We start from the raw sequence: 12,534 nt of genomic DNA on the forward strand, positions 1-12,534 counted from the left end.
CTCGTGTGAGGCTACCTCCCAGACCCTAGGGCTCCCTCCAATCTCTGAGCCAGAGGTCAGAACCTTTAACGGGACATTGAAACCAGGCTGTCGGAAATTCATGGGGCAGAAGGGGAGAGGGCGGGCAGCTTCAGGTGGGGGTACTTAGTGCAGGAGGCACTGTGGCCCCTTCACTCGGAGTGGGCAGGGGACACACGACAACAGAGGGCACTCATTTCTTGGGTGCCTGTAACAGATGTAGCACCTTCCTTCTGAAGCACCCCGAGAGCCGCCAGGCCTCGGCTTCTCCTGGGCTGTGTGTGGGAGGGAAGGGGAAAGGGCTGGGATGGTTACTGCTCTTTTGTGGATGGAGGGAACTGACACCAGGAGGAAGGAACTAGCTTGCCCGGGGCCACTGTGTCTGGAGAAGGAAGACACTGGGGCCCAGCTTCCCAGGTCCTCAGGTTAGGACTGGCCTTGGGTGTTTTTGAGTTGGAGAGACTTTTACAATCCTAAAGGATGAAACCAGAAAAGGATGGAGAGAAGCCACAGGTCCAGCCAACAGACCCAGAGCTTCGCAGGGAACAGAAGGGGGAGGACGTGCTGGCCTGAAACCACAGTGGCCCAGCCAGTGTTCAGGTGGTGGTGGGGAAGGTGGAGGGTCTCCCTTTGGTTTGTCTGACCTGCCTTGGAGAGGGCACTCTCCAAGTGCCTTGGAGGGTGGTTCCCCTGGGAACTGAGGAAGGGGATGTCGGGCTGGGTGAGCTAAAGGGGCACCCCTCAGGCCCCGAGGAGACTCCACTCCCAATAAGCCTTGCTTGAGGCCTGATCCAGGGGGTATGGCTGCTCCTCTGCTTTCTGGGTAGCTGGTGGGCTCATATGCTCAGCCTGAGGATAGGCTGGAAGGGCCTCATCACCCGCGAAGCCAAATCCCAAAGGTGACAGGTGAGGGGAGATGCAGCCCCAGGCTCCCCATCCCCTCACCCCACTGCTTCTTCCCCTGGAAGGAGAGGGAGAGCTAGGACCCACGGAGGAAACAGCCAAGGCCCTACTTTTTCACGATCCTTTATTAATCAGAACAGGCCTTGCCACAAAAAGCACGGCCCATTCCCACAAAAATATGATTTTGCAAAGAGGAAATCTTGCTGGCTTAGAGGGTGCGTGTGGTGGAAAAATTTTGTATGATTCTTTTTTTCTTTTTCTTCAGTTTTCCTTCATTTCTCTTCGCTGCAATTTTTTTTGTGATAGTGGGTTTTTGTTGTTGTTGTTGTTTTTATAAAACACTTGCACTCAAGGACTCAAACACAATACAAACAGCGACCACCAATCCCCACCCCTGGGACCCCAGAGGGGCTGGGGACTCTGGGGGCTTCCCTTGGCTTTTTTTGTGGCTGTTTTCCTTGTCCCTTCCCTGGCGTCTGGCGCCGGTGGGCAGGTGCGGGGCTCTGGAGCAGGTGGAATTTGTACAGCAATTACGTGGGGAGATGGTCACAAGAAAGGAGACCTGAATAAGATAACGACTAAGTCTAGGGTGCCCACAAAGATGGCAGATGACCGCTCATGAAGGGACCGGGGACACAGTGGAGAAGAGATAGATGGGCCCAGGTAGGCCTCAGCTATCCCTGGAGGCTCTGTGGGGGGAGGGGAAGGCGGGCCTTGCCTTCAGGCTACGGTAATAATACTTTACTCACGGGTAGCACCTTCAGAATCCTCCTGCCTCCACCCCCAGGTCAGGTGACAGCGGCCTTACAACCTCCCCTATGAGGTAGGTGAAGTATTATTACCATCATTTACAGATGGGGAAACTGAGGCCCCGGAAGTGTGGGTGATTTGTCCAAGGTCCTAGGATGGTGACAGGGCACGAGGGCCCTCCCCCCACCCTCAAGTTCCCCCTTTCCTTGTTCTTCTACAGCCTTAGACCGCCCCCGCCCTCACCCCATACCACCCGCTGCTTCCCTTGCTAGCCCACCCAGCCCTTGGCCCACTACTTGCCACCCCTCCCCCGCATCCCGGAGCTCAGGGTGCCCGTCGCGGTTGGAGAACTGCAGGCCCGGTTCATCGACGTGCCTGGGTGCGGTCAGATTTGGAACAGGCACGGCCTGGAGACGCTCTCTTCGTGTGTGATTGGCTAAGAGCTTCGGGGACCGGGCTCGGAAACCGGGGATGCAGTTGCCCCGCCCACTCAATACAAGTTGGTTCAACCCCCGACTGCTCTGTAGCAGACACCGAGGCCTGCGACTGGGCTCGCTCTCCCAGCGGCCTCCGGCGGCGTGGAGGGGCACAGGATTCCAGCGAGGGATGGAGGATGGCGGATCCCCTCCGCTTCTCAAAGCTTCCAACAACACCCTTTCTTCGCTTCCACTGTCTCCGGGGTCGCTGCCCTCCCGTCCCCGCTGGGGGCTGGTTCCCCAGCCTGCCCGATAAGGACTGTGCCGTTGGGACAGACCCCCATTTTAAGCAAAGCTACAATATGGAAAAATTGGGATTTACAAGGAATGTGGGTGACTATTTGCTTTACGTTAGCACTCTTCACTCTACAAAATGATTCACCTACTTTGTATGATATTCCTCTAGATCCTTGGGGTTAGGGAGTAGGGGCGGTGGGGGGTGGTGAGATTCTAGGTAAGAAACTTTTGATACGGGCAAAAATGTGAGCGTCTACTGCACAGAGCAGAACGCTCAGCTAAAAGGGAAGTCTACTTAAGGAAAATGGTTCCCGACTGCCTATGCTTTTGCCGTGCTCAGTGGGGGACCCTTTGCAGAGTCTCCTTCCTGGGGTGTCAGACCCATCTGGGGTTGAACTGTGCCCCCAGACCTCGTCCACAGACTGTAGTGTCAGGGCGCCACCTCGCGGTGTGCGCCAGGAATGTCAGGCCCGGGCTCGCGGACCCCTGGATTTGAGGCTGTCACCAGCTGTCTTGCATCAATACCGGGACCGGCGTGGGGGTGAGTGGGCTTAAGCAGGGATCATCCCGAAACCTGCTGCCTCCACGGGGATGCCAGTTCTCGTCTCTGCAGTAGCTGAGGCAGAGGAACCGCAGCTTCTTTGTGTGGGGGCAACCTCAGAACTCACAGAATCCTGGAATGTTCCCTGCTTCCTCTGCCTGAAGGGACCAGGAGGGAAGGTGAAAGGAAAGTCCTGGAGAAGGTCAAGTGATGGAAGATCAGAGACCACGACGGAATGAAAGGGAAGGTCTATGAGCACAGGCGATGGAGGGGTGGAGGTGCGTGGCTGGGGAGGTCTGCACAGAGACGAGGAAAGGGAAGGAAGCTGGAAGGCGTGGCAAACGTTGCCAGCGTGGCTGGGATACAACATCTGGGAAGGCTGAGGGTGCCTTTGGATGAGGGTGTTAGGGAAGAGACCTAGTGGGGGCTTGGGACCCCTGAGACAGAAGGGAGCAGGGGAGTCCTGGTGGAATGTGATACACACAGTGGGTGCCTAAAAGGCATGAACTGATGTTCAAGAGATGAAATTGCTGGGGAAGGAGCTAGTGGAGAGTTCTGGGGAGGCGGGGGTGGGGGAGGAGGAGGCAGCCCAGCTCTCAGCCCAGCCCCTGTCGGCCCCCTCTTCCCCACCCCACCCTTCCTCCATCCCTGCCTCTCCTCTCCCACCCCCCGGCTCTGTGCACTGACTTCTCAGCCTCCAGCCCCACCTCACTTCACGAAACCCTGCCCTCTCTGCATCGTCTTCAGCACTGCGGGCCCCAGGGAAACAGGGAGCGAGTTCCCCCACCCGCACACACGCACGCACGCACGCACACGTACACACACACGGTGGACACAACACAAGTACACAGGGCTGCGACTCCAGGACCCCGGAGCGGGCTATATACTATCCTCGGCACTCAGGGCCCAGCCGGCACCTGAAACTGCCCTGGAACAGGCCTCTCTTGGTCGGGCCGGGGCCAAACGCCTCAACCTCCCCTCTCCTGGGCCCACGTTGGGGGCTGGGGAGGGGGCGGCCTTTCTCCACTCCAGGCACTGCCTTAAAGAAAACGGGGGACCGTGCCCACCTGGCGGGCCTCTGGAGGGATCTGCTCGTCTGCCCGTCTGGCTCTCGTGCTCCGCCCCCCACTTCTTTAGTATCGGCAAGTCAGGAAGGAAAGGGGCAAAGCAGGAAAATGGCTCCCAGAGCCCCTCCACCAGAGCTGGACCGGTGGGGAATGGGGTTGGTTCTCCCTAGAAATGGGGCTGGATTCCTGGGACCCCTCCCTGGCCGAGCCCTCAGGATCCTTCCCTCACCCATGGCAGGGGGGCCAGGCCAGGCATTGTGCATAAAGTGGTGAGGGCATGATGGGGACCCAGGCCCTTGGCCCCCTGGGCCTCCCTTGGCCCCATTCAGGCCTTCAGCTGGTGCCACTGAGCCACAGGCTGCCGGGGACGGGCAATCATGTCCTTCCAGTGTTTCACCTCCCCGGGCCCACTCTTCCAGGACAGGTAGATCTGGGGAGAAAGGGAAGAGGACGGCATTAGTGGCATTCTCTGAGGTGTTGCCCCTGTGTCATTGTGGAAATGGAATGTCAGTGGTGGTGACACTCCATTTCCACAATGGCCTGTGATCATGGGGACCAAGGGGCTTCTGCCTGCAGTGACAACCTACCCCACAGAGGCCACCCTCTTTTCCTTGTTGTGCTTCCCCTCGGGAGCCTGGGCATGCCTGGCCCTTCCGAATTAGACTCCCAGACTCTTTTGTGGTTTGAGACTGATGGGGATGGAGGCAGTTCTCTCCCACACCCTTCCCTCCCCCACCTGTTGGGCACGGCCTATCTCTCCTTACTGACAATCACTCCCACCTCCTGGGCACTTACTACACACCAGACACTGAGCTAGGGACTTTATATACATAGATCATCAAATCCTTACCTGTGAGGCAGGTATGTTATTATCCCCATTTTACAGATGGAGAAACTAAGGTACAGAGAGTTAAGAGACTGACCCATAGTCACAGGATTTATGAGTGGTGCAGAGGGATTTAAATCTAGGTCTTTTGGGCTCTATACTATCGGCCCAAGCCTACCTCCCTCTGTGTTAGGGGCCTCACAGCCTCGGAGGGCTGTGTGCATGATCCCCGGGCTGACACCAGCCTTGTGACTGGCGATTAGCTAAGAGCACAGGGCTCTCTAAGCTACCCAGACCAAAGTGAGAACAAATCCACCTTCACCTTGGTTCAGCCAACAGAAGGTAGGACTGTTTCAAAGGGAGCTATAAGTGGTATCCAAAGAATACCCAACTCCAAAAGGCTAAGCTTCAGAAGAGCTTAGAAGTAGGTATGGTTACTTGGCCTGAGCTCATCAAGGAAGGGCTCAGCAGGTCCTGCTGAGAACACATAGTCCCACTGGGGTGTAGGTGATGCTGTCCTGGGGACCTGTCCCACTTGTGACCACAGGTCGGCAAGTCATGCTCCCTGGGCCTTGCTAGATGGCGGGCAGGGCCAGCTCTCCTCTTTGGGGCCAGCTGCTTCTCTCCCACCCCCAGTAGCTAGGTTCTCCATTCCTATCTGTCTGAGAGGTGTCTCCACCTCGGCCCCCTTCCCTGTGGGTGCCCAGGTCACCCCTTCCCATTTCCCTCATACAGGGCTGTGCCCTGAGTGATCCATGTTCTCCCTTCACTTGCTCCTGGCATCTACCCTTCCCCTCCGCCTGCCCTGATCACTGGCTTCCTGCACTGTTCCTGGTCAAACTTCCAAGCCTAAATGGACACACATGCCCTTACTAAGAACTTTTCAAAAACAACTTTCACTATAATAGTAGCTAACATATATGTTCCAAGTTCTGAGCTAAGCATCTCACCTGTGTTATTTAATCCTCCCAGCACACTGTGAGGTTAGGATTGTCTTACTCTCATTTCAAGAGGAGGAAATGAGGCTCATAAAGGTTATGACTGTTAAGAGGTGGAACTGGCACCTGGATCCAGGTAGTATGACTATCAAGCACATACTCTCAACACTAAGCCATAAACAAACACAGGAATAGACATTTCAAAGTAGAAAAGTGGATGCGTTTATGTCACAGAATCGTATCCTGCAAAAACTCAAGGCCAGGCATGGATTTGGGGTTAAAATAGGATGAGGAGAGGTTACTTTCTACAAGGAGAATGTCCATGTATCTCAGGCAATTCTTACGCCACCCTGTGAGGTGCTGTAGGGTTGGTATTAGTAGCTCCATTTATAAATGAGAATGCTGAAGCTCACAGAGGCAAGTGACTTGCCCAAGGTCACTTAGGCAAGTGACCTTGGGGAACCAAGATGAGGTGGGAACCAAAGCCAGGTCTTTGGAGCCTGACTACAGCTCTCAATACTTGCCTCACGCAGCTCGCCCTCTACAGATGGGACGTTGGGTGACATTGCTCCGATGTCCTTACCCTGTCAGAGGGTCCTGTCCAGAAAACCCTCTTCTGGGGATCCAGGGCACTTTTTCCTCCCACTTCCTTCTTTCCCTGCTCTTCCAGTGGTCTGTCCTGAAGTAGTGGACCCACAGTGGGACACTTAGGGAGAATCTCGTCAAATCCTCTCATTTTGAGATGAAACGGAGGTCCTGACAGGGGAAGGGACTGACCCTCTCTCTCCTGCTGTCCAGCCCTGTGCTCACCCACTGCCCCGGCTGCTTCTTTGGAGAACAGACCCTTGCTGGGTGGCCCCCTACCTTGCCAATGACGTCGTTGCGGCTGAGCTTGTCCTTGTCCATGACGGTGATGATGATGGTCGTCTCCCTCAGCTTCTCCGTAGGGATGTCGAAGGCAAAGGACTCGTTGAAGATGGGGTTCAGGTTCCTCTTCATTGTCACCGTCTTCTTCTTCTCCACCCGCTTGTCCTTGTACATTAGCCACACCTTCACATAAGGGTCTGGGGGACAGGTGGGGGAAGGGTCAGAGGAGCGGCGGGGGGAAGCTGGGGCAGGAGGGGTTGCGTGTTTTCCCCAGAGGGTGAGGAAAGCCCGAAGGAAGGAGGAGGGGGATCTGGGGGGTCAGCAGATGGAGGGGCTGCAAGGGGCCTTAGCCATCACCTAGTGCCCTTCCGTGAACACGAATGAGAAGACTGAGAGGCCAGGTCTCACCCGAGGTCACGGACAAGTAGTGTTGGTGCTGGGACTAGAACCCAGGTCTCCCCACCATCGTGCTCGTTTTCTTCCTGATTCTGGGAAGGACAGTATCCAAGGTGATGCTGACCCTGAGGGTGCTCCAGAGGCAGCACCAGGGCTCTAGGGTAAAGGAGGTGGGACTGGAGGTGGGGCACGGGGGACAAGGGTGAGGGCCACAGCCAGGACCCTGACGTCCACATGCAGTGAGACTCCCGTGCACCAGGACCTCCCTGGCCCGTCTGCCCTCTGCTGCGAGAAGCGCCAGCACCTGACGTGCCCCCGATGTCCATGGCTTTGAGGTTCCGGGCTTTGATGATGTTCACGATGATGGAGTTGGCAGAGGGGTTGTAGCAGAGAGACAGGAGCAGCTCCCCTCGGCTCCCCTGGGAGGGACAAGTGGAGGGGTGAGGCTGGGCCACTCCTCTCAGCTCCCCTGGGAGGGAGAACAAGAGGGCTGTGGGGACAAGGGGAGCCCCCACCCCCACCCCAGGACGCCTCCACTTGGACCTGGGTGCTTACCCGCCCCCTCTGTCTGGCACGGATGCGCACCTGGTCTCCCCTCATCCGGCAGGTTTGGGCCCTGCTCCCCAGGTTCTTTATCACAGCCCAGCCTCCCCTGAGATTGCGGGCGGGAACTCTGCGCCGTCAGGCCCGCCCACCTGCCCGGCCCCACCCATAACCCTCCCAATTCCCTGAGCTTGTGAAGGGACTAGGACCCGGCCAGGATCTGCCAGCCTCCCAGCCAGGACCTGCAGGTGGGGCCTTACACTCCCATCGCTGCATGGCTTCAGATCCTTCCAGAAGGTCTGCATCTGGGTCAGGTCCACCTTGTTGAGGGGGATGGACACCTCCCCGATGGGGTCATTGCGGCTGAAGCGGTCGTAGTCCAGGACCTGGAGGTAGAGGACTCTCTGCACCACCTTCTCGTAGGGGAAACCTGGGAGACAGACAGCACAGGGGAAGAGCAGGACAGAGTGGCCACACGGGGCCGGGGCAGGGCAACGTGCCTGGGCAGGAAGGCCCCGGGAGGAAGGGGAGGGCTGGCCCCGTGTCTTCCTGCTGCCACCCCACCTGGGTGCAGCCGGCAACACCCACGTTCAGACCTCCCTGAAATGTTAGCAAGGACTGTCATGGTCTCATCTGTCTCCCTTGACAGTTCTGCGAGGTGGATGGTATCTCGTCCATTTTATGGATGAGGAGACTGAGGCTCCGATGGCTTAACTTGCCTGCCCAAAGTCCCACAGCTAATAAAGAGCAGACTGGGACGATTCATTCACTGGTTCATCACGTGTCCGTCTCGGTGACTGGGCAGTGGCCCCCTTGCTCTCTGGGCAGCCCTGCCACTGCCAATCATACTGAGACAAGTCTGGGCAAGTGGCCCTGCCTGAGATGGCCACCGCTGGCAGAAAGCAAGCCCCAGGAGGACTCAGGGCAGAGGGAAATGGCAAAGGCAAAGAAAAAGCAGTAGACGCCTGTCCTAGGACTCCGCGCTTCCCCTTCCTCCTCCGGCTGATGCATCAGCCAGTCCTTCCGTCCTTCCTCATCGACCGGCAGCTGTCCCTGTCTCCACTGCCGCCTCCCCATCCAAGCCGCCGGCACCTCTTGCCTAGAGAGTTGCAAGAGTTTCCAAGCACCCCTCCCCGCTTGTGTACTTTCTCCTACAGCCCCTTTTCAACACGGCAGCCAGAGTGATCTTTTAAAAATAGAAATCACATTATGATACTCTCCTGCCGAAAGCCTTTCAGTGGCTCCCAGTGCACTTAGAATAAAAGCCGTGCGCCTTGTCTTGGCTTCAAGTCCTTCCACAACTTGGCCCGCTGTCCTCTCCCTGCTCATCTTGTGACCGCTCTTCACTCAATGACTGAACTCCAGCCACCCTGGCTTTTCCTGCCCTGGCCCCACCACGCCCCGTCCTGGCCTATCCTCTTCCATCAGGTCTCAGCTTTCTTTCCTGACATCCCAGATGGGGTCAGATCCCCTGTTTTATACACTAGCACTTTCCTTTCACAGCACTTATCACAGGCTGTACTAGAGATTTATGTTTCCTTGAGTCTGACTCTCCCACTAGGCCAGAATTTCCAGGAAGGCATCTCTGTCCTCAACTACTGGATCCCAGCATCTAACACTGTTTCTGGCACATAGCAGGCACTCGATTAAATATTTGTTAAGTGAATCAATAATTGAACAAATGAATAAATGCCCATGAAAGGGCATGGAGTGTGCTGGGCTGGAGCAGGAGATGAGGCCAGAGCGGAGAGCCAGGGGAAGGAGCTTGGATGGGATGGTAAATACTAGGGAGCCGGGCAATGTCTGAAGCTGGAGTCACGGCCTTGGGAGGCTTAGTCAGAGGAGGGGCTGGCCTGGGGGGGCAGTGGGTGCAGGCCAGCCTGGAGGCCTGAAGTGCTGAGATCCTGAACCAGGGTGTGAGCAGGAAGAAGAGAGGATACTTACTACCTTAGCTCAACTGGTGGAGAAGATGAAGGGAGAGGAAGGGTTCTGGAGGATTCTCACACCTTTTGCAAAAGACGCTGGAAGCACGGTTACCTCTCACCAGAGCAGGTGCACTGGAAGAGGAAATCCTATGCTCCTTCAGCCCCCAGACCCTGAATTCCTTCAGGGCCTCTTCCTCATATTGAGGGGGGTTATGGGCCATGTCTTGCTCACCTCGGAGTACCCCAGGGACCTGTCCAGGTGACTTTTTTTTTTTTTTTTTTTTTTGCCACGCTGTGTGGCTTGTGGGATCTTAGTTCCCTGACCAAGGATTGAACCCGGGTCCTTGGCAGTAAAAGCACGGAGTCGTAACCACTGGACTGCCAGGGAATTCCCCAGGTGACCTTTGGCATCCCTTCAGGTAAAATGCATGAGGACAAGTGTTCTGGAAAGGTTGAAGGCTCCAAGAGGTCCCTGTGCCTGAGTCAGCTCTTTCAACACCAGAGGAGGCAGTCTCTTATCTGGCAAACTCCTATTCATCCATCAGAACCCATCATGAATGGCCTCTCTTCTGGGAAATGTTTTTCAGTGCCACCAAGGGGAGTTTATATTGGGTTCTTGCAGCATCTGTCATGCAATGTATGGCTTAATTATCTACACATCTGTGTCCTCCAAGGAATGCCTTGAGGGTCACAGTGGTGCCTCATTCTTTTCTGTACCCCAAGTACCCAGGACAGTGCCCAGCCCATACTTGATGCTGGGTAAATGTTTGCAGAAGGGATCAGTGGATTGGGGCTCTGCCCATGAATTTCACCCCACCAGCTGGCTACATACACCTGCACACAGACAGCCAAGCCTCTCACTGGTTGTGCCATCTCTAAACCTGTTCCCATGCAGAACTGAGGAGGGAGAAAACGAACAAGCACTCACTAGCTCACCCTCAGTGATTTATTTAGTGGGTGAGCTGGCTGTCACTGTGCCAGCTGAAGGGGTGAGGTATCAAGTGGCTGGTACACCAGATGGGGAAGATTCCTGATTCCCTGGGGCACACACTGTAGGTTCTGAAGAGCCAGGGCACCAGGCATTTGGTGTTGTAGGGATTTATTCTCACTGGTTGAACACAGCTGTCAGGAAAGGGTAATGGTTTCTCTAAGTGGGGTCCAGGCACCCAAAGGGCCTGAGACAGAAATCACTCCCTGATCACACACCCAGTCTCCTGGTTACCTTGAATCCTCAGAGACAAGAGATAAAGATGGGACTGCAGGAGAGAGGAAGGATATTTGCCTCTAGGACCCCGGGGCATGGTTCAGAGCTCTTGTTCCTGTGCATCTGGAGGGGCCTGTCCCAAATAGGGGGAGGGGTCAGAGAAGGGGAGCCGATGGAGTGTTTAACAAACTGGTATAAAGTGTTTTCTGGGTGTTGTAAGTGCTTTTACAATTCACTGAGTTGTTTAACCCTCACTAGTATCTTTATTTTACAGATGGGGAAACCATGGCACAGAGAGGTTCAGGAACTTGCCCCTGGTCACACAGCTAGTAAGTGGCAGAGCTGAGATTCAAACTCAGGCAGCCGGGGCCATGGGAAGAGCCTGGGCTCTTACCCACTACGCTATGGTCGCTGCAGGTGCCCCACCTCTGGATCCTGTGGCTGCCTCCCTTCCTTCCTGCACGCCTGAGGATGGGTCTCGTGTCCGGGCCGTGGCCCCGCTTTCCTCCTCGGCCTCTGGCTGTGGTGCTGCCTCCACTCAGCCCTGTCACCTCATCCCAGCTGGACACGGTACGCAGCAGGTTAACCGGGCCGAGTTACTCGCCCGTGTGTGTTGGAACGCGCGTGTGTGCGCGCCTGTACGTGTGCGTTTGTGCATGTGGCCACGTGGAGTGGGGAGGTTTGGGCGGGGGGGGGTGGAGGAGGGGAAGAGGGGGACTCTGGGGGCAGGGGCAGCACAGCCTCACCTTCAAAGAGGAAGGTCTCGTTCCAGTGGGGGTTCAGGTTCTTCCGCTTCACCTTGGTCTCTAGCTTGTGCTTCTTGTCTGGCAGCAGGTAGATCTTGACGAAGGGGTCGCTGGTGCCGCTGAAGTCCTTGGCTGGCAGCTCCTGGGCCTTCATGATCTTCACGGTGAGCGTGGACTCCTGGAAGTTGTAGCCGACGCTGAACTGGATCCGGCCCAGGTTCTCTCGGCTGCAGCCCTCGTGGACCTCGTCCTCCTCAGAGCCTGGGGAGAGCTGGGGGCAGGGGGAGAGGCAGGCAGCGCTGGGGAGGATTCTGCTTCCCTGAAGCCCCCTCTGCAGCCCAGCAGGGTTGGGAGGCCCCGCTGTGCCCAGGGCCAGTCCAGCCGCCTCCGCCCCCTGGTCACCACGCGGGGCTGGTGGTGGCACATCCCACATTCAGATCTGGGTGAGGATGCTGAGGTGGAGGGCAGGTGCCTTGACCAGGGTCACACAGGGAGGGAGGGGCAGAGCCGGGACAGCCCCTGAACCCCAGAGCAGTGCGCACCCCGCTTCCCAGCCTCTCCTCGGAGCCCCGGGTCTGCTTCACCTCCCCTGGTGCACGTTGGGACCGCCCCCCCAGCCCCCTCGTCCATCTTTCCACTCTTCCAACAGCCCTGCGGGGTCCCCTGTGAAATACACCGACACAAAAACCTGGGCTACAAAACAGATGAGGGAGATTGTTCTCACCTCCAAAGACTTTACCACGGCATTTCTTTGGAAAGTGACTCTGGGGTTCTGAGGATGATGTGATTTACAAAATGAGAGAGGCGAGTTTTCAGAAGCAACGTCTGTTTGTGTAAGGCAGGGACACTAAGAGTACAGATCCCCAGGCCCCATCCCTGGGGAGCCTCATTTGATGGGGCTGGGGTGGCCTGGGCGGCAGAATTGTGTAATAGGAGCCTCAGATGACAGTACTGCGAACCAAGGCTGAGGACCACTGGAAGGGAGGCTACACCTGCATTCAATCCTCATGCCCCGGAGGTGGCACTTGAGCCGACCCAGCAACCGACAGACATGTGGGGGGTGGCATGGCGTCCCATTCCCAGGAGGACGTTGAAAA

The 12,534-nt window shown here is 56.6% G+C and overlaps 1 protein-coding gene and 1 long non-coding RNA gene across 5 annotated transcripts in view; one reads left to right on the forward strand and one right to left on the reverse strand.

Moving 5' to 3' along the window:
- Window positions 1-3,599: 3,599 nt before the first annotated feature.
- The window catches only part of SYT7 (synaptotagmin 7), a gene marked incomplete at its 5' end in the record, with an annotated part of 59,893 nt that continues 50,958 nt past the window's right edge, over window positions 3,600-12,534 (reverse strand). For all 4 annotated transcript variants that reach the window (XM_081240437.1, XM_081240436.1, XM_081240438.1 and 1 more), the window contains 5 exons: window positions 3,600-4,422; window positions 6,621-6,820; window positions 7,324-7,438; window positions 7,823-7,992; window positions 11,438-11,708. In XM_081240437.1, coding sequence (XP_081096563.1) covers window positions 4,318-4,422; window positions 6,621-6,820; window positions 7,324-7,438; window positions 7,823-7,992; window positions 11,438-11,708 — 861 coding nt within the window. In that variant the 3' untranslated portion in view covers window positions 3,600-4,317. The remainder of the gene's footprint in view (window positions 4,423-6,620; window positions 6,821-7,323; window positions 7,439-7,822; window positions 7,993-11,437; window positions 11,709-12,534) is intronic.
- On the forward strand, window positions 7,787-11,137 carry LOC308620637. The gene is made up of 3 exons (XR_014016348.1): window positions 7,787-7,859; window positions 10,966-11,020; window positions 11,109-11,137. It is a non-coding gene; the product is annotated as an uncharacterized lncRNA (long non-coding RNA).

Source organism: Mesoplodon bidens (genome assembly GCF_964165515.1).
Source record: "Mesoplodon bidens genome assembly, chromosome: 7".
Lineage (NCBI taxonomy): Eukaryota > Metazoa > Chordata > Mammalia > Artiodactyla > Ziphiidae > Mesoplodon > Mesoplodon bidens.